Here is a 23801-nt window from a genome sequence, read left to right as displayed (position 1 = left end):
AGCGCGACAAAGTCAATATCTCCGCGTATTTCATGCATCACGCACCCATTGAAGTCAATGGGTGCGTGAAAACCACGCAGGTCTCACTTCCGTGCGAACTGCCTGTTTCGCGCACCAGCTGTCAAAAGGATGAATGTAAACAGAAAAGCACCACGTGCTTTTCTGTTTACAAACATCCAAACGGAGTGTCTTTGAGATGAGCGAACCCAGACAACCGAACCGAACTTCACTGGGTTCGCGACGTCAGGAGATAGTCACTGTCCAGGGAGCTGAAAGAGTTCAACTGTTTCAGCACCCTGGACAGTGACTTTCGATCCCAATATACATGAACGTGTAAAAAAAAATAAAAAATTCTGACTTACCGATAACTCCCGGCTTCTTCCTCCAGTCTGACCTCCCGGGATGACAATTCAGTCCAAGTGACAGCTCCAGCCAATCACAGGCTGCAGCGGTCACATGGACTGCGGCGTCATCCAGGGAGGTGGGGCCCGATGTCGAGAGGCGCGTCACCAAGGCAACGGCCGGGAGGGAAGTTCTTGGTAAGTACGAACTTTTTCTTTTAACAGGTTTCTTGATATTGTGATCGGCATTCACTGTCGAGGGTGCTGAAAGAGTTAACTGCCGATCAATTAACTCTTTCAGCACCCTGGACAGTGACTCACGTCGACTAGACTCATCTCTATGATGGCGGCTGGGCGAAAAAACGCAACGTTCGTCCGAATAAGCCCTTAGGAGAACGGCCTATTACCCTGCAACAAGCCATACACCTACGTTAGCATGATTTTTGACGCAGAAACCCGCGACTGAATCAGCAGCAAAGAACGTCCGAAACTGCCTCCTTTTGATTTCACTGGAAGGTAGGTCTTTTTTTTTGCGGTAAGCCGCTCGTGGCAAGTCCAGAAAATGGCATGCGGTTTTTCGCAGCTTTCTTGCCCGTGGGCAAAAAAGTAGCAAGAAGTTGCAGGCAGGTCAAAATCTGCCTCAAAATTCATGAAGGAATTGCAAAAAATAAAAACTGAACAGGGCCTTCGGATGGAATTCCTTCAGCCTCTGACAGTCTTAAAATAAAAAAAAATACAAAAGCCACTTGCGACTCACAGAATGTATTTATTAGGGGGAGAAAGGAAAAATAAAAACAAACATCTGCAAAGAAAGGAGCACTTGCCCAACAACTGCTCATTATTGCACATTACCTCAATATTACATCCTCAAAATGGGAGAATAAAAAAAAAAAAGGAAGAAGGACGAGGAGGAGGAGAAAAAGGTCAGGGGAAAAATAGTCAGTAAAATAAGAAAAACTAAAATTATGTGGGGAAAGTGGATTTAAATAGCTATTACCTAATATTTACCTGGTGAAAATAATAAAATAAGACAAATATATACTAATTCAGAAAGGAAAAAAAATAAAAAAATAAATTATTAATACTAATAGAGGGGGTGGGGGTCTCAAATGAATGAGTAATTGTACAAACACATCTTCTCACAGGTTCCAGCAGCAGTTGATTCCCATAATGGAAGGAGGATGCTCTTCTACTTTAATTTATTGTAAGCTTCTTTCTTCATTAGCAGACTTGTTGGATGTTAAAAAAAAAAGTTCTTTACTTTAGAAAGTCTTAGATTTTTGTGTCAAGGAGCAGCAACATATTGAGCTCGTTACTTCTCCCAATCTTTGAGTTGACATTTCCCATGTTGGATGCCTTCTCCCCAGAGCCACATAGGTGGTGTGTCTTGTGCAGCGTGTGGACAGAGGCTTTTTGCACGCGAGGTAAAGAGAGAAAAGAAACTGAGACATTGTTAGTTTCTGGATCAACAATAAGTCACATAGAAAAATCCCCCGTACCCACTTCAAACTGAAAAACCTATTGCCAAATATTAACATAGCTCACTAAAAAGCGAGTACATCCCATCTGACATCTAATATTGTAGTCACAGAGTAAAGAAGACAAGCGGTTCTTCCTTACAGGCATAATGTACTGCTGACAAGTGGTCTGAACACAAGGATATACACGTCCTCTACAGAACTACATCGTACGTCGACATCTGTATCTTCCATCTAAACCCATTTGGCATTCAGAACACAAGTTAACAAAACATTTCTACTGACAAGACTGGGAAATTTTTTCTTGTCGCCTCGAGTGTTTGGAAATTTCATGCTGAAGGTGCTATATATAAATATATATACACAAACACACGCTCGAGATAGCACGTACATCAGCAGAACACAAGAAATTACCAACAACTGCCATGACTGTTTGAATCGTTGATATTTTAGCCAAACAGAGAAACCCAACAGTCTTGTTTGGGATGCCCGGTCTGACCTGTACCCTCTGATCCAGAGGAACAGATCCAATAGAGAAATGTGGAATATCACATGCACACACAGTGTGAGCTTAAATCATGTGTCATAAAACACATAGGTATATTCAGGTATAAAAGAGACTGGTTTAGAAGTTAGGCAAGACTGCTAAGCTTTGCTTGCAGTCAATCTTGCTGGCGTCGTTCCCTGCATACACAAGAGACAGAGAAGCCAGGAAACTCTGGCATTCCTCCTCACTCTCGATGGCCAACTCTGACTGAACGTAGGAAACTGGTAGCACTGGACGGAAGCTAAAAAAAAAAGTCAAAAAAAAAAAAAAAAAGTAGTGGAGGGGAAAAGGAGCAAAGAAAAAAAAAAAGAAAACAAGTTAGAACAGTAATGACAATATTTGACTTTACCTTACACAATACAACATTCTAAAAGCATTTACCACAAGTACACATACCCACCTTCAGTCACTATCTATGTGTGCGGAACCCAACACAATCTGAACACTGAATCATATCCAGTCACCAGGTTTATGATGCCCTATCGGATTCCATCGCTGTATTGCTTACTTTTCAATGCAGTTAATATAAAATACACCGTCCCATGCCGCTAGTGCACGGTGGAACTGTAAGTGGACGGGGGTAGCCGCAGCTCATGAATACGGGCTGCAGGAAGTTGTGAATTTTATAAAAACTACTGATCATTGAAAAGTAATAGTGATAGAATCAGGGTCTCCGTCACTACTTTAGGATTCCCTCATGCAGCGCAGCATAAGGCCTCGTGCACACTCCGACACCGCTTTCAAGGCCGTTTTTGACGGATCCGTGTGCCCGTTTTAGCGGCCGTGTGCACTCTGTTTCCGTTTCCGAGCATGGTACTGTCCAGGGTGCTGAAAGAGTTAATGGGCTGCACTGATTGGCGGTAACTCTTTCAGCACCCTGGACAGTACATGCTCGGCGCTCGGAAAATACAATTTTAATAAAATAAAAAAGTTCATACTTACATGTCCGGCCTCCAGGGATGATGTTTCATCCATGTCACCGCTGCAGCCAATCACAGGCTGTAGTGGCGGTCAGAAGGCCGGCCTCCAGGGATGACGCTTCATCCCACGTGACCGCCACTGCAGCCAATCACAGGCTGCAGCGTCATACAGGAAGGTCGGACTGGAGGAAGAAGAAGGACTCGTCACCAAGACAACGACCGGGTACGTATGAACTGCTTTTTATTTTATTTTTAATCAGCAGCCTCTTTTCTCTATCAGTGATTGATAGAGACAAGTGGCTGCCGATTAGTGTAATATCTGTAATGTATTTCTGCCTTCCCAGCCGTTGCTAGGCAACGGCTCCGTCACACACGGACGGCACACGGATGCCTTCAGTTTTTTTGACGGCCCTATTGACTTGCATGGGCCTCACGATCACGAATTCTCGGACCAAAGTAGGACATGCTCTACTTTGGATCGGAATGGAGCAACGGACCGTCAAAAAAACTGAAGTGTGCATGGTCCCATTGAAATGAATGGGTCAGGGTGCTATCAGTGACAAAAACGGATAGCACCCTGAAGAAAAACACTGAAGTGGGCATGAGGCCTAAACCTGGTGACAGACTCCCTTTAACCCCTTAGTGACCACTAATACGTGTTTTAACGTGATTCACTACTGGGCTTTAGGCTAGGCTGACGCCTTTTCACGTCAGCCTAGTCTAAGTCCTGCACGGGTCTCCCGTGCAGGCAGGAGCCGGGGCTCTGCTGTCTGATGACAGCTGAGCTCCTGCTCCAACGCCCGCGATTGAAGTTTACTTCGATCGCGGCCGTTTAACCCGTTAAATGCCGCCGTCAATAGCGACCGCGGCATTTAACTTTGTTTACAGAGGGAGTGCGCTCCCTCTGTCACCCATCGGCGGCCCGCGAATGAAATCGCGGGTCTCCGATGGGGTGTCATGGCAGCCGGGGGACTGATAAAAGCCCCCAGGTCTGCCCTGGACATATGCCTGTTAGGACGCGCCGGAGGCACGTCCTAACAGATTGCCTGTCAGATTTACACTGACAGGCAATAATGCTCTGGTATACGAAGTATACCAGAGCATTATAGCAGCGATCGGAATATCGCACAGTAAAGTCCCCTAGTGGGACTAATAAAATAAGTCATCAAAGTGAAATAAAGATTATTAATAAAAAGTACAGTAAAAAAATAAATAAAACCATTTTTTTCCATAAAAAGTGGTTTTATTTAGTAAAAGTGTAAAAAAAAAAAAAAAGTACACATATGTGGTATCGCCGCGACCGTAATGACTCCATTAATAAAGTTAATATGTAATTTAAACCGCAAAGTGAACACCGTAAAAAAAAAACGCCAAAAACTATGGCGAAATTGCAATTTTTTTCCATTGCCCCCCAAAAAAGTCATAATAAAAATGAATCAATAAGTCCCATGCACCCCAAAACAGTACCATTCAAAACTACGTCTTGTCCCGCAGAAAACAAGCCCAAAAAATCACTACATTGATGGAAAAATAAAAAAGTTACGGCTCTTGGAAAGCGACGATGCAAAAGCAAATAATTTTAGTTCAAAAGTGTTTTTATTGTGCAAAAGTCGTAAAACATAAAAAAAACTCTACATATGTGGTATCGCCGTGATCGTACCGACCCATAGAATAAAGGTCACATGTTAATTACGTCGCACAGTGAACGGCGTCAATTTAAAAACGCATAGAACAATGGCGGAATTTCAGCTTTTTTTTATAATCCCCCCCAAAAAGGTTAATAAAAGTTAATATAAAAATTATATGTACCCAAAAATGGTGCCATTAAAAAGCACAACTAATCCCGCAAAAAACAAGTCCTCATACAGCTATGTAGACGAAAAAATAAGAACGTTATAGCTCTTTGAATGCGACTATAGAAAAACGAATAAAATAGCTTGGTCATTAAGGCCTAAAATGGGCTGGTCACTAAGGGGTTAAACTAGAAGTTTTTCCCTTTTGTATTTAACTCTTTAGATCGACTAATGGAGCAATATAATAGACTATGCTTAGCTGTCAAGTGCATTCATTTAACAGATAAAGTGATTTTGCTAGTTCGCTTCCTGCAAGTATTCTTATTTGTGTGTTAAAATATAAGTCACAGTTTAACATTGTTCTCCAACTTGCGACTCTCTAGCTGTTGCTCAACTACAAATATAAGCACGCCCTGACATGCTGGAAACCGCTCTAGTATGGAGTAAGTAAACTCATTATCTACACTATATGTAGTGCCTTCCCCATGACCAGTTTCGGTACAAAATATCATTCTAGCGTCTTTTACACCAGCAGGAGGTAGTTAGTGATTTGTTCAAAATGTGTTAAGGGTGCGAAGCTCTTCCAAAAATGTGGCTAATTTTCACCTGTCTGACAGTCAGAAAACATGATCCAAAATTTGTGCCATTTCCACTTAATAAATCTGGCTAAATCTACATTTTTCTCTGAGAACACGTCCACTATTCTTGTCAATTTGTAAAATCATTGCAGTGTTTTAGTGGCACAGCTTATGCTTACAACCGGTGTAAAGTGCTTTAGAAATGTGGGGCACCGAGATTAAATGTATTGCCAGTGAAGGCTAGAAAGGACCAGAAGAATTACCTACTAAACTTGGGAATTACTTTCCTGGTCACAATTTTAAGATGTTTAACCCCTTCCCGACATTTGACGGAGCCATACGCCAAAGTCGGGTAGGGGGAAGTATGGAACCCGCTCCAAACGGTATCAGATGTATGTTACAGCCGACATTTCAGAGTAACGAGCTGGGGCCTAATGAAGGCCCCCAGGTCCGCCATCTTTGTGCTCCTATTAAACACTGCCTCCGGCAGGACCTAATAGAAGCCTGTCAAAATCACGATATACTGCAATACACTAGTATTGCAGTATATAATGCAAGCAATCTAACGATTGCTGGTTGAAGTCCCCTGGGGGGGACTAATAGCAGGGGGACTAATAGAAGAAAAAAATAAATAAAAATAAAAAAATTAGTAAAACCTTTTCCCATTAGAGCATAGTAAAAAAAAAAAAAAAAAAACATAATTAGTATCACCCCATCCGTCAAAGTCTGAACTATTAAATATATCATTATTTAACCCGCACGGTGAACACAGTAAAAAAAATAAAACTGTAAACGCCAGACTCTCTATTTTTTGGTCACCTCATCTCCTACAAAAAAATGAAATAAAAAGTGATCAAATTGTCGCATAAACCCCAAAATAGTATCATTAAAAACTACAGCTTATCCTGCAAAAAAATAAGCCCTCATACCACTTAATCGAAGGAAAAAAAAATAATACAAAAAAGTTGTGGCTCTCGGAATTTGGCGACACAAAAAATACATTATATTTTACACACTTAGGTTTTTACTTGTAAAAGTAGTAAAATATAGAAACTATATATATTTGGTATCGCCGTAATCGTACTGACCCAGAGAATAAAGTTAACATGTTGTTTTAATTGCACAGGGAATTCTGTAAAAATGAAGTGCAAAAAACCATGGAGGAATCGCTGTTTTTTTTCCATTTTCTACCCCACCAATATTTTTTTCCCGTTTCCTAGTACATTATATGGCACAATAAACGTTGCCACGAAGAACTACAACTCGTCCCGCAAAGCCCTCATAGGACTATATAGACGGAAAAAAAAAATAATAATTATGGCTTTTGGAAGGTAGGGAGGAAAAAACGAAAATGAAAATCTGAAAAATGGCTGCGGCGGGAAGGGGTTAACAATGAGTGCTCATTCAATGACTCCCCCCCCCCCTCCCCGCCCCTCTTCTACCATAATAGAGCCACACCTGAAGGAGATCTTGGCTCTATTACCCATCTATAATTAACGGACAGTTTTCACTGACCGTTATACGAATAGGATAACATAGGAATTGCATGTAGAAAAATAAAATAACATAAATATGCAATTGTCAAAAAGTGCCTCCAGTTGTGAAGGCTTCTCATATTTGGACTACATCACTACTTACCTTTTAAAAAAAAAAAAATAACCACCACACAGTTTGCAAAGAAAGGATCAAAGTAAGCAGCCAGTTGTTCTGACACTATGCTAACTACTATGTCAAAATCTGCTTTGGATCACCTCTGGTGAGGCATTCTATAGATCAGCATAGATTTTACTCTGCTTGTATCTAATGGACATCTCTAGTTATTTATTTTTACGGTGTTTGGATTGGAGAATTAGCAAAACATTTTTCACATTCTCAAATTCATCTCTGGCATTACAAATCAGGATGAATGCAGAGAACATTCTGTAGGTGTTCCAGCTAATCACCAGAGAAAAGGAATACTCCTATAGATTCATGATCAATGACTAATCTAATACTTCTAGTCTCATTGAGAAGACTGAAGGTTAAAGTGCGAGCATATAAACAAGTGACTGATGTTTTCCACCAGTTGGGGAATACTGAATAATAAAAGCAGTACAGGGCAGAGGTGACAGCCCCAGCCCGCATGGTAGAGTATTTAAAAAAAAACCTTCTCCTATGGAACCAACTTAGAGGTTGGCCAGTTTCCCCATTTTGGGGGTTAAATCCACTTAGTTTGAGTCTCATACTTTACAATAGACATGCTAGTTTAGTCTGTGAATTTCCTCCTTCTCCCTAATAAGAGGGGATCAGATCTCAGCTGCTTCTATCAGATGTTACAGCAGCCAGTCCAGCTAAGGAGATAGAGCCCCTTGACCCACAATCCTCAACTTAAAAATTACGTGTAGGACGTTTGTCTGAAACGCTTCCATGCATTCCTTATGTATCTCCCTGTTCACACTAACTTTTAAAAATACAAATAAGAGTTTAGGGCCTGTTCACATCAGCGTTAGGTTCCATTGATGGGTTCCATCAGACCTTTCAGTCGGAGGAACCCATCATAGGAAAGGCAAACGGAAACTAAAGCTTCCGTTTGCATTACCATTAATTTCAAATGGTAAAGCTTCCGTTGCTAATGGTTTCCGTTCTGTAAGGTTTCTGTTATTTGGCGGAATCAATAGCGCAGTCACCATTGAAAATCAATAGTAATGCAAACAGAAGTTTTGGTTTCCATTGATTGGTTCCATCAGACCTGTCTTTTGGAGGAACCCATCGACGGAACCCTGACGCTAATGTGCATAGGCCCTTTGCATGCTAAAAATAAAAAAGCTGAAAAAAGAAGGCTGGATTAAGTACACTAATTGGGCAGCCTGCACATACGTTTTAATCATGGCCTTAAGGGCTTCCTTCCTCTCCCTCTCTGCAAACTTGTCGATGAGATAAGCAGACATGCGGGGTGCTTCTTTATAAAGCTTGAAAAATCGATGATAATTTGAAAGCGCCCAAGCACTGCGAAGATTAAGAGCATGTGCAACACAAGAATCTTCCTTCAGCTCTTTGGTCAAATATGCCAGCTCAGTTGTTAGATCTGTAAGAGGGAAAAGAAATCAAATAAATGCTTAAAAAAAAAAAAAAAAAAAAAAAAAAGGGGACTTGTAAACGCATTTCTATCTCTTAGGGCCTGTTCACATCACCGTTTGTTTTCCGTTCCGGGGTTCCGTCGGGTGAACCCTGCAACGGAAAGTGAAACCACAGCTTCCGTTTCAGTCACCATTGATATCAATGGTGACGTAAACATCGCTAATGGCTTCCGTTTGTCACCATTCCAGCAGGATTGCGTTTTAACGACGGAATCAATAGCGGAGTCGACTGCACTATTGATTCCGTCGGAAAACCGGAAACCTGCCGGAAACGGAAGCTGTGTTTTCAGTTTCCCGTTGCGGGGTTCACACGATGGAAACCTCCGACAGAACCCCACAACGGAAAGCGAACGGTGATGTGAACAGGCCCTTAGATTACATTCACACGGGGCATTTTCAGGTTAAAAAATACGAGGCTGATTCAAAGAGAAAACTTTCTGATTTTTGCAAGCGTATGTTAAAAGCCTTTCTAGAAGTGTCAATAGTAAAAATAAACTTGTAAGACGCTTCAGATGACTTACGTGTTTTAGAAGGCTTTTTAAAGAAAAAAATAAATAATTCAGCAACATATGCCTTAATTGAACAACACAGTATTTCCCATTGAAAACAATGGGAAGCTGTTTGAAGGCGTATTTCAAGTTTGTTTCGGAGCATAATACGAACACACACACGTAGAGATATATATATATACCGTTGGCATACACTGGATCAGTCAAAGTCCGCTAAACATGTACTGCAAAGAACCTAGCCCAAGTTGATGCTCACATCATATATTTTTTTTTACCTCCAGAGTTTTTTGTGAAGATGTAATACAAAACACGATAGGCTGTAAACTCTCCAACATTTCCAGCGAGGTTTTCTGCATATAGAGATTTCAGCTGTGCCTGACATTGGTTGAATTCCTCGTGGTCCCCCTTCATCAGGCCAAAAAATAAATGTATATTTAAAATAAAAAGCAACATGTATTCTGAAAAATTACGTTAATACAGATCGGTCGGGTCTATGTTCCTCTTTCGGAGTGCAGCATAGAATCGAAAATGCAGAGCTTGCCAATATATAGATTTCTATTATTTCATTCAATATTTTTATGTAAAAAAAAAAAAAAGTTTAAATACTGGCAATATTCAAGCCTGTAAATTCTGGGCCCCCTCACAGCCCGATTAACAGCTTTCCCAGCATGAGCGTGTATACAGGAAAAGCTGTCGATAAGCCTATTAAAAACTATATATCTCCGAATTCAGCGTCTCCCATTCAATTACATGCTCCCTTCAGTCAGATCCACTTTTAAGTTTTCCTAATATTGATTTTATAAAAAGGTAAACTGGGTCCTCTGTATCCAAGCAAACGTATCAGAAAAGTACCTTCTCCAGTGCTATCCGTGCATGGGTTTCGTACACTTCAACAGTGAACTCTGTGCGAATGCCTTGAACCTGTGGAGAACACAAGAGTTTCAAAACAAGTGCAGGAAAAACGAGCTGCTCCTTATATCACTGACCAGATTGTCTTAATGGTACGTACTGTTAAGTCTTGCCGAATTGATTTCAACTGCTCACAAGCAAACGCATAGTCTTGTTTTTCCTTAAAGTGCCCTTTGACCATTGTCAAAGACCTTCGCAAAACCTACGATTTAAAAGGAAAAAAAAAAGTTACATAAATGCAAATACATTTGAAATGAACATAATTCAGGTTTAGTGGCCAAAGCTATGCAGATATTATCTCCCTCATCTTTTCATTACTGGTCGAGATACCACAAAGATTTCCCGTAGAAGTTTATTACTGGCACAACCGTAATGGATATGTATAGTTTAAAGCGTATCGGTCAGTATTATTATGCTGCCTGAAGGGCCTTATAGGATGGCTGAAAGAACACAGTGGACTCAGTTAGGCGGAGCTCACACGGGGCAGGTAAAAGAACGCATCGTATCCGCCCTGTGCGCCACAGGGAATTCTGGGCAAAAAAGCACAAACTGTGGTGCAGATTTTCACCCGGAATGTCCGCTGTCTCCTGGGATGAAATGAACGCTGCAGCGGCGGACACATGGGATGAAGCTTCACCCCAGGAGGCGACCCTCTGACATCATCCAACCTGCAACAAATAAGCAGCGTTTACGCGAATACAATTGACATGCAGCGGTATAAAAATCCGCACCGCCGGTCTATTTAAGCATTTTTTTCCACTCAGTATTTACGCAGAGCGCGGATGAGATTTGTTTTGTCTCATTCACTTTGCTGCGGATTTTCCGCAAGGAGTTCAGTTGCGGAAAAAAACGCAGTATTTACGGAATGTGTGAACTGACCCTTATGAGTCTGCCTAATTCATGAGGCTAGTGCTACCTCACCTCTCTCTGCTCCTCAGACTAGTGATTGACAGGTTGCTGTGCATACACAGCAGCCTATCAGTCACCACAGAGAGGGGTTTGGGGGGGGGGGACGACGACGACGACGCTCCTCTCATGAAGCAGAATAACGGAATCCAGTATATTCTTTTAGCGATCCATTTAGCCAAACTGAACACGTTTGTGTGCTGTTTTGACCACTAGGAGTACTTACATAGCGCAGGATATTGAGTGGACAGATCCACTTTAAAGGCATTGGCCAAACTAAAAATCAACGTGTATGTATTAAGAAAAGTTAAATTGTTGAAGTCTTACAGGAACAGGTCGAACAGTTGATGGTTCTGGAGCACATGTCAAACGTAGGTAAGTTTTCGTGATATCCTGTGAAGTTCCCACAATTTTCAGCTCATACCAGTCCAAATTACCCGATTCACTTGGATCTAGATTATTAATCTGCAGAACTAAAGGCTCAACACGCAGTTTTTTAGGACTGTGCCCATGCTGGAAGCGCGCCGCTCGCTTTTCTTTCTTAAAATCTTTTTCAGGATCCTCAAAATCCATGGTCATGTTCTTTTTGCGGTTTCGTTTGTTTAAGTTTTGTTCGTTCCTAATAAAACATAAGGAAAAATGAATAAATTAAAATGTCTAAAATAAAAAAACAAAATGTAATGTTAGGAAAAAAACAAAACAATTGTAAAAATAAAATCTCCTAATTTTGCATATAGAAAAGATTTCTAAATCGGAGTGAACAAGCAGTCCGTTATCCAAAAATCTGGCAAATTTTTACTAAGTTACCACGATCTGGTCATTATACACACAAGTAGTGTGTGGCCACTTAAAGGGGTTCTCCCACAACAACCCATTTTTTTTCCTTTAGAAACCCATCAAATCAGACAGATTTTAAAAGTTACTTAGGGTCCTGACCTCTGGGACCTCCACTGTTGCTGATGAGGTGTCCCAAATCCCTGTTCAAAGCAGGACACGCATGTGTGGTTCTTCTCCATAGAAATGCCTAGTACCATAGCAAACAATCAAAAGCGTTCACTTGGCTGTTTCCAAGACTCCCATTCATCACTATGAAGGGCAGCGCATGCTCGGCCTGATCTCTTGCCGAGAACAGGGATTTTGTACAGCCTTCCTGCTCATCGATAGTGGGATTTCCAGAGTTCGGACGTCCTATCTTATGTCTATAACCTGTCTTCTTGAGCACAGTGGCTCAGTGATTAGCACTCTTGCATTGCAGCACTTGACAAGGTTGACATGAACACCTCTTTAATGCTACTAGCCAATTAGCATCATATTGACGTAAACATCTTTGTTACTGGTATGTGATGACAGATTGGCAACCGAGCAGCCTTGCTAGAATATAATAATTGGACATAGCAATGTCACATAGAAGAGAGACTGATCTATGTGGTCCATACCACTACCATTAAGAAAGTGGGGAAGGCTGTGATTTGCTGGTGTTCTTGGACATCACTAATATAAAACACAAAATGCTACGGCTATGTACCGTTTGCCTCGCTGATTTCGTCCACGGCCACGATCCATATGTCCTCCACGGCCACGTCCCTTCTGAAAGTTTCTGCGACTAACAGCTCGACTTTCACTTCCAGATAATGAACTGCTTTCAGAGTCTGAATGAGAATCACTGAAAAGACAGCCAGTTGTATTAAATAGTGTAACAAAATAAAAACCATACTCACAAAATGAAGATCTCATCAAGGTTTCCTTACCTGCGGCGATATCGCCTATGGGGAGATCGTGAAGATGACCTCGATCTTGACCTTGACCCAGCGCTTGAAGAGGAACTAGAGTCTTTCATAAAAACATTCCGGTTTCCAAATCTTGTGGGAAAGCTGCTACCGCGTCCTCTTAGTAAACTAGTACTGTTGGTGACACCACCACGGGACGACTGCGTCACAGTAATGGTGCTGCCAAGAGAAGACTGCAAAGTACTCTGTTCCCAGCGCTTTTTCTTTGGACTTCCCTTAACACCATCCTTACTAAAGAAACCAAAAAATAATAATTATAAAATGCAAACATAAAATGTGATGTGACAAATAGTTAACTCGTAATCCAGCACGTGACCAAAACAGGCTACATTTTTTTATTTGGGGCGGGTTGAGAGACTCCAACACAATGTCGGATAAGCAAAGTGTTAATGAAGCTGATGATGATCTATGGGCAGTGGTTACTGTATTAGGCCCCATGCACACTACCGTAGTTTTCATCCGTAATTACGGATAAAATTGCAGACGTATTAGATTTCTGTGGGTCACGGACACCTTTCCGTGTATTTACGGATGAGTGTCCGTGCCATAGAAATGATCCGCAAATTATAGAACATGTAATTACAGACAAGAACAGGAGGTCACGGACTCCCCATGGAAGTATGTGGGGGATTCCATAATTGCGGACAGCTACGGATGTGCATATGTAGCCGTCCGTAATTGAGGTGGTCTTGCTATGCGACGCCAGGGGATTACCCAAGGTTCCTCCAGTTTTTTTTGTGAATCCGTAAATACGGATGAACTACGGATGTTCTATGGACCGTATTTGCAGACATCGTGTCTTATATATGGATGACTATGGATCCATATTTGCAGACAGTAAAAACCATTATGGTCGTGTACATGAGGCCTTATACCGTAAGACAATTCAGAACAGTACTACTCCCAAGTGAACATTTGGTTGTGACTACACACTGTTCAACGCGTCTCCAAGATAGTCAAGAAAGATTTCTAAATATCAAAACAATCCATAAAATCTAAAAATAATGCAGAAGCTATAAATGTCACATGGAACCATACCCTGGCAAAGGCTCCCTACTCCAATCAATGGTGTAGGCCGATCCATCCTGTAATCTGGCTTGCAAGACTTCTTTCAGCAGTTTCTCCGTTCGATCTTTGTCTTCTTCACTCTCACATGCAGTAAAGCAACGTTGGACATATTCTTTCATAGCTGGTGGCCAATCCTCTGGCTTTGTGGAAGCATTGCTGCTGCAATAAGTAGATTGATAACAATAATAATTTTAAAAAATAAATAAATCTAGGAATTTAGCAGAACAGGAACCACACAGGTCAGGACTGACAATATCATATACTCCAAGAGCCGATTTAACTTTTTTCAGTGGCTAGGCAATAAGAACTACCATAGGCATAAACAAATAAAGACAATTGGCTGCAGTAAGTTTCTTGGTACATAGTCTCCATGGCTCCTGGCATTTGTCCAGACCCAAAAGAGGTAAATAATATAGCAGAGGAGACTCCTTACCGGGTTGTACAAATGTTGAAAACACATTAGGCTCTAATAGAGACAACACAATCCATAACAAAGAGAACTACATAAAAGAAACACAAATGTTTACCTGTGTTCGTGGCTCTTCTCGGTTTGCTGCTGAAACATGTGGTGGTGCATGCGTACTTGTTGCGATAGCCCGGGATTGTTCCCGTGTTGCTCACTAGATGCAAAGTTCTGACTGGACACGACAAGAGGACGCTTCTGAATATTAAACTTCAGACCACCAGCTCCAGGAGCTTCTATAAAAACAGAATAAAAATGTATGGCACACAAAATCAGAAAGATCACACCTAATAGAACCAATGTTAAACATATCAAATGATTCGCATTAATTCAAAAGGCTCATTTGTAAAAAGTTTTCTGATACTATTAGATGTTTTCTGCCCAAGAACAGTGTTAGGCCGGGTACCCACAGGTCAGATACATTGCGTAAAAACTGTGCAGCGTATCAGACCTAGAACCTGCAGCACATTCCGTCCGAAAAACCGGACCACATTGTGGTGCAGTTTTTCTGCAGGAATTTATGCTGCAGAGTTGCAATTCTGCTGCAAAAGTCGCAACACGTGGCTTTCTTCTGCAGGTTTTGCATCCACATTAAATTCAATGGGGAAAACCCGCAACAGAAAAGCAATGACAACGCAGCATAAATTGACATGCTGCAGATTTAAATTCCGCACCCGGGTCAATTAATGAACGTTTTCGCTGCGGTTTTTTCCCACAGCGTGGGCATGAGATTTTAAAAAGGTCATTCACTTTGCTGCTGCTGTAAATGCTGCAGAGTTTCCGCACAGAAAAGTTTACACTACGTGGGAACCCGCCCTTATAGTAAGAACGCATCTCTATTAAAGGATGTACTGGACAGAAAGGACGGCTTACGTTTCATTCGGTTCCATAGTTGTTGTCCTTTCTTTGATTTGGGAGCTTCATTGTAGGAAAGCTGGCTGTAACTGTTGGAATTGCTGGATGAATGTTGGGGTGAGGTTTGGTTGCCTCCTGCAGCGTTCTGTGCCAAATTATGGTTGACATGTTGGTGATGTTGTGCAGCTTGGCTATTAGGAGCAGACATTTGAGACTGGATATTAGTGTAAGGTATCCCATCCTCTAGACCAGGAACAGCAGGCTGAAAAGAAGAAAATAAATTAGTATTTGAGAGAAAAGCAGCAAGTTATTTACATACAGTACCTGAATCTGAGAGACTGGCACGCATACATATTAGTTAATACTTAGAGGGTAACTAAACGTTCAAACTTCTGACATGTCAGAAGTTTTGATTGGTGGGGGTCCGAGCACTGAGACCCCTACCAATCGCTAAAACGAAGCGTCAGAAGCTCGTGTGAGCCCTCAGCCACTTAGTTTCTGTTGAGTTTTTTACGGAAATCAATGTATCGCAGTACGGGCTCAATAGAAAGCCTATGAGCCCGTACTCCGATACATCGGCTTTACGCAAAAAGCCAAACAGAAACAAAGAGGCCCAGTGTTCACTTCTGCAACTTCGTTTTAGAGATTGGTGGGGGGGGTTTGTGCTCGGACCCCCACCAATCAAAACTTCTGAAATGTCACTATGACATGTCGAAAGTTTGTCGAATGTTTAGTTACCCTTTAACTTTTACTACATAGTTGCCAGGTAGGGTTGATATTGACACATTTTATACATGGAAATTCTGGACCAGCCTAGGTGAACTGTCCAACAGCTTAATGTGTTCACACGGGTGAAGATCACCAGCAGTAAGGCGCAGTTCACCATACAGTTGAGGTGTAAGTTGGGGGGTTCTTAACAGAACGCAACTGAACAGGCATCCCAATGCAATCTTTTTTGCAGTATGTTTTTCATATATGTATAGATCTATATAAAGATAAAACCAACATACCTGATTTAGACTTCCCTGGTGCTGTCTAGCTTGCTGACTCTGTTGTGATGTTGGTCCTTGGTAAGTGCCAGACATACCATACTGACCAGGAGTACTGTATCCGCCATACATGTTCTGCTAAAAAAAAAAATAAAAAAACATAATTGAGAAACCACATCCAACATTTGAATTTTCAACACAATTTTTCAACGAGTGAAATGCATAGATTTTATCTGCCCAAGTAAATATCAAGTAGTATAACCCACAACAGCATATGCAGGGGCCCCTTGTTCTTGGTGGCATTTAACTTTACATTCTCGCCTATAATTTGCAAAATGAACCCTTTAACCCTTTGATCTCCAAACCAATTTTTTTTATTTATTTTTTTCGTTTTTCACTCCCCACCTTCCAAGAGCTGTAATGGTTTTATCTTTCCCTCAACGGAGTGGTGTGAAACAATTTTGCCAGAGTTGTAGTTTCTATTGACACTATTTAAAGTACCATGTAATTTACTGGGAAACTGTTTGTGGGGTGAAAAACAATAAAATTTGTTTCCAAAAACAGTGAACAGAAATGAGATACCTACCATGGGGTAATAGTAGTTGTACGCATATGGGTAGTTGTACTGTGAATACCACTGATAATACTGTTGTTGCATCGCTGCATCACTCTGGGATGCGGAATACTGCAAAAAGAAAATATATACATATATTACACGTACAGTAACCCACCATTATAATGGGCAGAAGTCATAGAATTGAAAATGTGCAATAAAATTGATACAAATATGACATTTTTGAGCACGCAACATGAAAACTTAAAGCGTCTCCCAAACTGCTCATTACCAGCAGATACCTCTCCGGTTTTCTGTAGCATTATATGTATAGTCAAGTATTCCAATGCTAATGTTATCTTAGTTTGCTTTTTCCTTTCATACCATGTAAAGCCAAGTCATGTAATAAAAGGACTCAAGGGATTGAACGTGTACATTGACTAAAATCTTTGTGAGCAGAGCGGTATGATGCTTTACGTCTATAGGATGAGCCGTACATATAAACACACACAGTCTACCCTTACTAGATCATTCACACATTTCGTGATGGGACCGGTTATCATTTTTACTCCAAAGTTAAAGAGTGAAAGGAAAAGAAGACCTGAAGCCTTGATGTTATTACCTGGGCATTAGCTTGCCCATCACTTGCTCCTTTGTTAGCAGCATTTGCTGCACTGGCTTTACTAATGTTTGCCAAAGCTTGCCGTGCTTTCTCCCACTCAGGGTTCTCCTGCATAGGTGCTTCTGAACTGCCATCTCTACCCGCGTTGTACTGCTGAGCCCTGTAAAGAGATTACCAATGCAGACACACGTTACTCGGGAATTCAGTATTTGACCCTTCAATGGAAGGGGGAACGACAACGGACTGAGGGGTTGGTTGGGGTTATGCAAAATCAACTACTTCACTTTCATCATTTACATGCAGTATTTTTCATTTAAAAAAAAACAAAAACAATAAATAAAATTGTTGTGTGATTTTACTGCTGGTTTTTTATTTCTCATTTGGAGTGCGCTCAAACGTTGTGGGAACTCCAACTAAAAGTGATCATTTGGCCAACACAAAAAATGATGGCTTTAGTTATATGGTCGCTGGTGATATATAGAGCAGGAAAAGAATATAAGAGTCAGGGGAACCTACCATTCAGGATTACGCTGGTCTCCATTGTTGTTAGACATTGCAGCGTTCAAGTGTAGCCTACCAATAGAAAGATCAGAAATAACTCTGTTAACTCTGAAAACGTTAAAAGTTAAATTCATAAAAAAAAAAGTCACAAAATACACATTTTATACAGTTAATAAACTTAAGTCCCAAAACATGAAATAATATACATGTTTGGTATCGCCACGACCGTAACAACCTGTACAACAAATGTATAACATAATGTATGATGATCGGCGTAAAGAAAAAAAAAAAAACCTGCAGCGAAACTGCTGTTTCTGAATGTCAAAATAAAAATCAGTGTTCCAAAAAATGGTACCTTCATAAAGTGCAACTCGTCCCGCAAAAAACAAAGTCTCATACAGCTTTGTTGTACAAAAACTAAAAGTTATGAGCGCCAGGATGCAGAGAGGGAAATATTAAAAAATTGTTCTGTCCTCGACGCGAAAATTGGCCGCGTTCTTAAGAGGTTAAAAACAATTGTTGCTGGCCAAACAGGGGGATGTGCTGCCAACAATATTCAAACTGATGGGGGCTGAACAATCATATTAAAAGGGAACTTCTCAGCAGTTTTGTGAGAAAAGAGAATTTTGCCGTTTTTTTTGGACGCCGTTCATCTAGCGGTTTAATTAACATGTTCATTTTATTGGTTAAGTCGTTACGATCGCGAGGATACCTTATATGTGTTATTTGTTTTGACACTTTTTGGGCAAAAAAAAGTGGTTTTATTTTATTTTGACTGTAATCTTTTTATTATTTTTTTTCCACAAACTTTATTTAACTGCTTTACATTTTTTTTTAGTCCCAACACGGGACTTTACTATGCGATCTGCTGATCGCTTATATAATGCTTTGGTATACTTAGTATTCCAAAGCATTATTGCCTGTCAGTGTAAAATGCCTAACAGGCATTCGCTGAAGGCAGACCTGGGGGCCTTTGTTAGGCCCCCGGCTGCAATGGAAACCTGACGGCACCACGCGATTTCTTTGCTGGGGCGCCGATGGGGTGACAGAGGGAGCTCCCTCCCTCTGTCAAACACATTCGATGTCACTGTTGACAGCGGCATTTAATGGATTAAACTGCCAGAATCGGAACGCGCTTCGATTCCGGCAGTTGCCAGGCTATGCATAACAGCCGTGCTCCTGATCGCATGGGTACACTGGCAGTACCCACGCGATCAGAGGATGGATAGATCTGCTCGTTTAATGCTGCGGTCAATAGCGACCGCAGCATTTAAATAGTTAGGAAGAGGGGGGTGACCCACACTAACAGCTCATCGCGCCCCCCCACAACCCAATCGCAGGGGGGTGATGTTGCTATGGCTGCCTGGGGGCCTAATGAAGGCACCCAGGTCCGCCATCTTTGTGCACCCAGGGCCTATGTCAGAATCACGATAAAGTATTGCAGTATATCGTGCAAGCGATCGAACGATCGCTGATTGAAGTCCCCTAGGGGGACTAATGAAAAAAAAAAAAAAAGTAAAAAAGTTAGTTTTTTTTGTGTAAAAAAAAAATAAAATATATAAAAAGTTCAAAAAATCCTTTTCCCCCTAGAGCATAGTAAAAAATAAATAAACATAATTGGTATTGCCGCGTCCGTAAAAGTCTGAACTATTACAATATATAATTATTTAACACCCACGGTGAAAAAAATAAAAAATGTAAACGCCAGAATCTCTATTTTTTGGTCACCTAATCTCCCACAAAAAATGAAATAAAAAGTGATCAAACCGTCACATTTACACCAAAATGATATTAAAAACTGCAGCTTATCCCGCAAAAAACAAGCCCTCATACCACTTAATCGACGGAAAAAAAAAAAAAGTTATGGCTCTCGGAATTTGGCGACGCAATATAAATTTTATTTTTTACACTTAGGTTTTTACTTGTAAAAGTAGTAAAATATAGAAAAAACTATATATATTTGGTATCGCCGTAATCGTATTGACCCACAGAATAAAGTTAACATGTTGTTTTAATTGCACAGTGAATTCTGTAAAAACGGCGCGCAAAAAAACATGGAGGAATCGCTGTTTTTTTTCTTTTTCTACCCCACAAATGATTTTTTCCCCGCTTCCTAGTACATTATATGGCAAAATAAATGGTGCTACAGGAAATTACAACTCGTCCCGCAAAAATCAACCCCTCATAGTACTATATCGAGGGAAAAATAAAGATGTTATGGCTTTTGGAAGGTGGGGAGGAAAAAACGAAAGTTAAGAGTCTGTCACCAGACTCTCAAATCCCTATCTCCTATTGCATGTGATCGGCGCTGCAATGTAGAGAACAGGAACGTGTTTTTTGTTTTTTTTTAAAAGCGTTCATTTTTGGCCAAGTTATGAGCTATTTTATATATATGCAAATGAGCTTTGAAATGGACAACTGGGCGTGTTTTTTTTCGTATGTCCAACTGGGCGTGTATTGTGTTTTTAACTGGGCGTGTTTACGTATATGACGCTGACCAATCAGTGACCAGTCAGCGTCATACACTCATCTCCATTCATTTACACAGCACATAGTGTTCTTACTAGAACGATGTGCAGCCACATACACAAGTGTCCTGATAATGAATATACATGACCTCCAGCCTGGACGTCATGTGTATTCAGAATCCTGACACTTCTGAATCTTTTCTGTGAGATTTCCAGCAAGCCACGGCGTAATCTCGCGAGATTACGAGGTAAACGAGATTTAGTTTCCCTTGCTAGAAATCTCACAGAAAAGATTCAGAAGTGTCAGGATTCTGAATACACATGACGTCCAGGCTGGAGGTCATGTGTATTCATTATCAGGACACTTGTGTATGCGGCTGCACATCGCTGCTGTGTAAATGAATGTAGAGGAGTGTATGACACTGACTGGTCACTGATTGGTCAGCGTCATACACGTAAACACGCCCAGTTAAAAACACAATACACGCCCAGTTGGACATAACGAAAAAAAACCCGCCCAGTTGTCCATTTCAAACCTCATTTGCATATATATAAAATAGCTCATAACTTGGCCAAAAATGAAAGTTTTTTTTAAAAAAAAAAAACAACGTTACTGTTCTCTACATTGCAGCGCCGATCACATGCAATAGGATAGGGATTTGAGAATCTGGTGACAGAGCCTCTAAAATCTGAAAAAGGGCTGCGGCAGGAAGGGGTGAAATGCTGCGGAATTTCCACAACGGAATTCTGTGCGGAAATTCCGCAGCATTTACAGTAGCAGCAAAGTGGGTGAGATTTAGAAAGTCTCATGCCCACACCGTGGAAATAACCTGCAGCATAAACGGTAATAAATTGACCTGCGGTGCAGAATTTAATTCCGCAGCATGTCAATTAATGCTGCGTTTTTGTTGATTTTCTGTTTAGGATTTTCCCCTTTGAATTCAGTGAGGATGCAAAACCTGTGACAGGAAGCGTTGCGACTTTTGAGGCAAGTTCGCAGAGATTACGCAGCAAAGATCGCAACTATGAAATAAAAAAAATCATACTTACCCAGAATGCCCTCCTTCCTCCTGGGATGACTTTGCACCCCATGTGCCAATCACAGGCTGCAGCAGCACACACGGAGGCCAGAGCGGAGGAGTAAGTATGAACGGCTTTCTTCCACAGCAGATATTTTACTGCGGGCACCAGGTCAGACGCGATTTTTACACCGCATATCCGCCCCGTGGAAACTTGGCCTCATTCTAGGGATCATGTGGTCTAAGTAGTCAGACCCATAGTAATTGGATATGATCAGTATAGCTATGAGCCAAGACCCCCCCAAATCACCAGAAGGGGCCGAGGTGCAGGATCACAATCATTGTATACTGCTCCGTTCTACAATCTCTGACCTCCCCCAGTGACCGCCGCGATCACGTTTAGATCTTGTGCAATGACGTGTCGTCCATTCACATAGTTGTGGTTTCATGCAGAAACGATGGACTGCTACGGTCACATGACGTCAACATGGATGACAGTCAGTCCAAGAACTAAACACAGGAGCAGCAGAGCCAGTCAAAGGCATCAATATTAGAATATTTATTATTTTTCAGGTTGTGGCAGATTCAAGAGGTTTTCACATTGTAAAATAAAAAAAAATAAAAACACCTGCCTTTAACGGCACACGGTGCCTCCATATTTAGTTTACAAAACCGACTCCGGGACGTTTAGCTTGCACTGTAGGGCGCCATTTTTTATATGTATATAGCGGTGTCCCTGGATGTGGAGTTATGGCGTCGTCCACACCTGCACCCTGGTGACCACTTATAACTGAAACCAGGACGCAGAATAATCGCATCAGGCACATCCACGAGGCGGATTATATGTTATAACGCTGCAGTCAGCCAGCTACAGGTGTATATAAACATGGAGCCCTTCATGTCCGGTTACCGCTCCCTATACACGTCTGTGCCCTGCAATACCGTGTAGTCAACGACATTACCTCAGCTAAGCCAGCTCATACAGGAAACTCGCGACCACGTAACGCCTTCACCAGGGCCGGAGTCTTGTCTGACTGGCCCGTATACAGGGAAGTCTCACCCTCGGTTTCAGGCCTTCACCAGCGCACTACCGGCGTTCACAGCGATTTATGGTCTTCAACGCGTAATGGTTTTTTTAATGTTTCTTTACGATGCTGAGAGGCTCAGAGATGGCTCCCACAGAACAAAATGTCGGCCGCAAAATCTCGTAGTCCGGACGTAACGGCTTCCCGCCTCTGGCCTTCCAGGATTCGTCGTTTCTGCTTCCGGCCGGGCACTATTATCCAATCAGAACGAGTCTTCTCGACAATGTTTATTTTTAATTGGCTTCGTAACTGTCCTTCACTTTGGCAATTTTTGACTGTGCTGGTGGGCGGAGCGTGCTATATAGGCTGCGTAGTCTGTGTGTCTTGAGAAAAGTGTCGCTTAGAAGGAGGCATGCGGCCATTTTGGTGGGTTCTGAATAACTACTGATTCTAGGCCTTTGGAGTAATGATGGGGCGCAAGCCACAGGTCGCTCAAGATGATAAATATTTAGTCAGAATCAAATATCTAATCACTCAATACCTGCTATAATACTCTGCTGCTGCTGGAACTTCAAGAGTAATTGTCACCTCAGACATTCATGGCAAATCTACAGGACCTGTCATATACATCTACACCTATATCCAAACTGGGGGTCACCCAGAAGGAGAATGAATGGATAGGAAAATGGGCACTTCTCTCCATTCGTTGCTATGTAAGTTACGTAAACGGCTGAGCCCGCTTGTTCTCCTGTTATTTTTCACCTGAAATCAGGGCAACGTCTTCACCAGGTGGGACGAGGGTTGGGTTATGTATATGCGTGTTTGTCCCAGAGCTGTGACCAACAACGATCAGACTTTTATAGCATATCCCGTGCATACGCCGGACCGGTATAGTAATAACCGGCACATTAGGCTAAGCTCACACGTCTTCGTCAAAATGAATTTTCTGCGAATCGCGGCAAAAAAGCACATTTTAACTGCAACGTGTGAACTCAACCCTCGGAGACACCACAGGGTGTGCAAACAAATAAAAACCAGGGTCCTCTTAGACGGCCTGACGTGGGCCTTGTAAATAATCGCCGATCAACGAGAACGCTCGCAAGGTACTGGGGACCCTTGACGTTGGGTTGCGAGCATAGCGTATTTTGGGCAAAATAACAACTAATACCCCATGTTTCATGTATGTGTTTACTATATATACTTTTTTCAGGACGCAGCGAGGTTTATAATGCTGGGAGGGCATGATGTGCCCAATCAGTGTCATCCACTTCTCATTGTTCCAGCGTGATTGCAGTGAAAGAAGCTGGGCTGGAACAATGAGAAGTGTAGGACGCTGATTGGTCACTGATTGGTC

The 23801-nt window shown here is 41.6% G+C and overlaps 1 protein-coding gene across 6 annotated transcripts; it reads right to left on the bottom strand.

Moving 5' to 3' along the window:
* Positions 1-1087: 1087 nt before the first annotated feature.
* On the bottom strand, positions 1088-22711 carry LENG8 (leukocyte receptor cluster member 8). 6 transcript variants are annotated; one of them, XM_075839884.1, is made up of 16 exons: positions 22385-22708; positions 17951-18007; positions 17435-17594; positions 16846-16944; positions 16281-16397; positions 15289-15532; positions 14480-14651; positions 13923-14111; positions 12846-13115; positions 12623-12760; positions 11425-11716; positions 10292-10393; positions 10135-10203; positions 9558-9687; positions 8514-8721; positions 1088-1750 (listed from the first exon to the last, which is right to left on the bottom strand). In XM_075839884.1, the coding sequence occupies exons 2-16, from the start codon at positions 17986-17988 to the stop codon at positions 1654-1656; spliced, it is 2325 nt and encodes a 774-aa protein (XP_075695999.1). In that variant the 5' UTR covers positions 17989-18007; positions 22385-22708; the 3' UTR covers positions 1088-1653. The 6 variants fall into 6 exon arrangements, with proteins under 6 accessions (XP_075695999.1, XP_075695998.1, XP_075695997.1 ...); XM_075839883.1 differs by having other exon boundaries at positions 1579-2607; positions 13923-14108; positions 16281-16394; positions 22385-22711; XM_075839882.1 differs by having other exon boundaries at positions 1579-2607; positions 13923-14108; positions 22385-22709.
* Between the last annotated feature and the right edge of the window lie 1090 nt (positions 22712-23801).

The sequence above is a fragment of the Rhinoderma darwinii genome, chromosome 10 (genome assembly GCF_050947455.1).
Source record: "Rhinoderma darwinii isolate aRhiDar2 chromosome 10, aRhiDar2.hap1, whole genome shotgun sequence".
Taxonomy (NCBI): domain Eukaryota; kingdom Metazoa; phylum Chordata; class Amphibia; order Anura; family Rhinodermatidae; genus Rhinoderma; species Rhinoderma darwinii.
The sequence above is the reverse complement of the archived record's forward strand: the minus strand, read 5'-3'. Positions and strand labels throughout refer to the sequence as shown.

Coding starts and splice junctions, on each gene's coding strand:
- LENG8 (XM_075839880.1), bottom strand. CDS start 17,988: ATGTCTAACAACAATGGAGACCAGCGTAATCCTGAATG. Junction 13,116..13,922: donor AGTAGGGAGCCTTTGCCAGG/GTATGGTTCCAT, acceptor TGGTTTCTTTAG/TAAGGATGGTGTTAAGGGAA. Junction 10,394..11,424: donor CAACTGTTCGACCTGTTCCT/GTAAGACTTCAA, acceptor TTTAAATCGTAG/GTTTTGCGAAGGTCTTTGAC.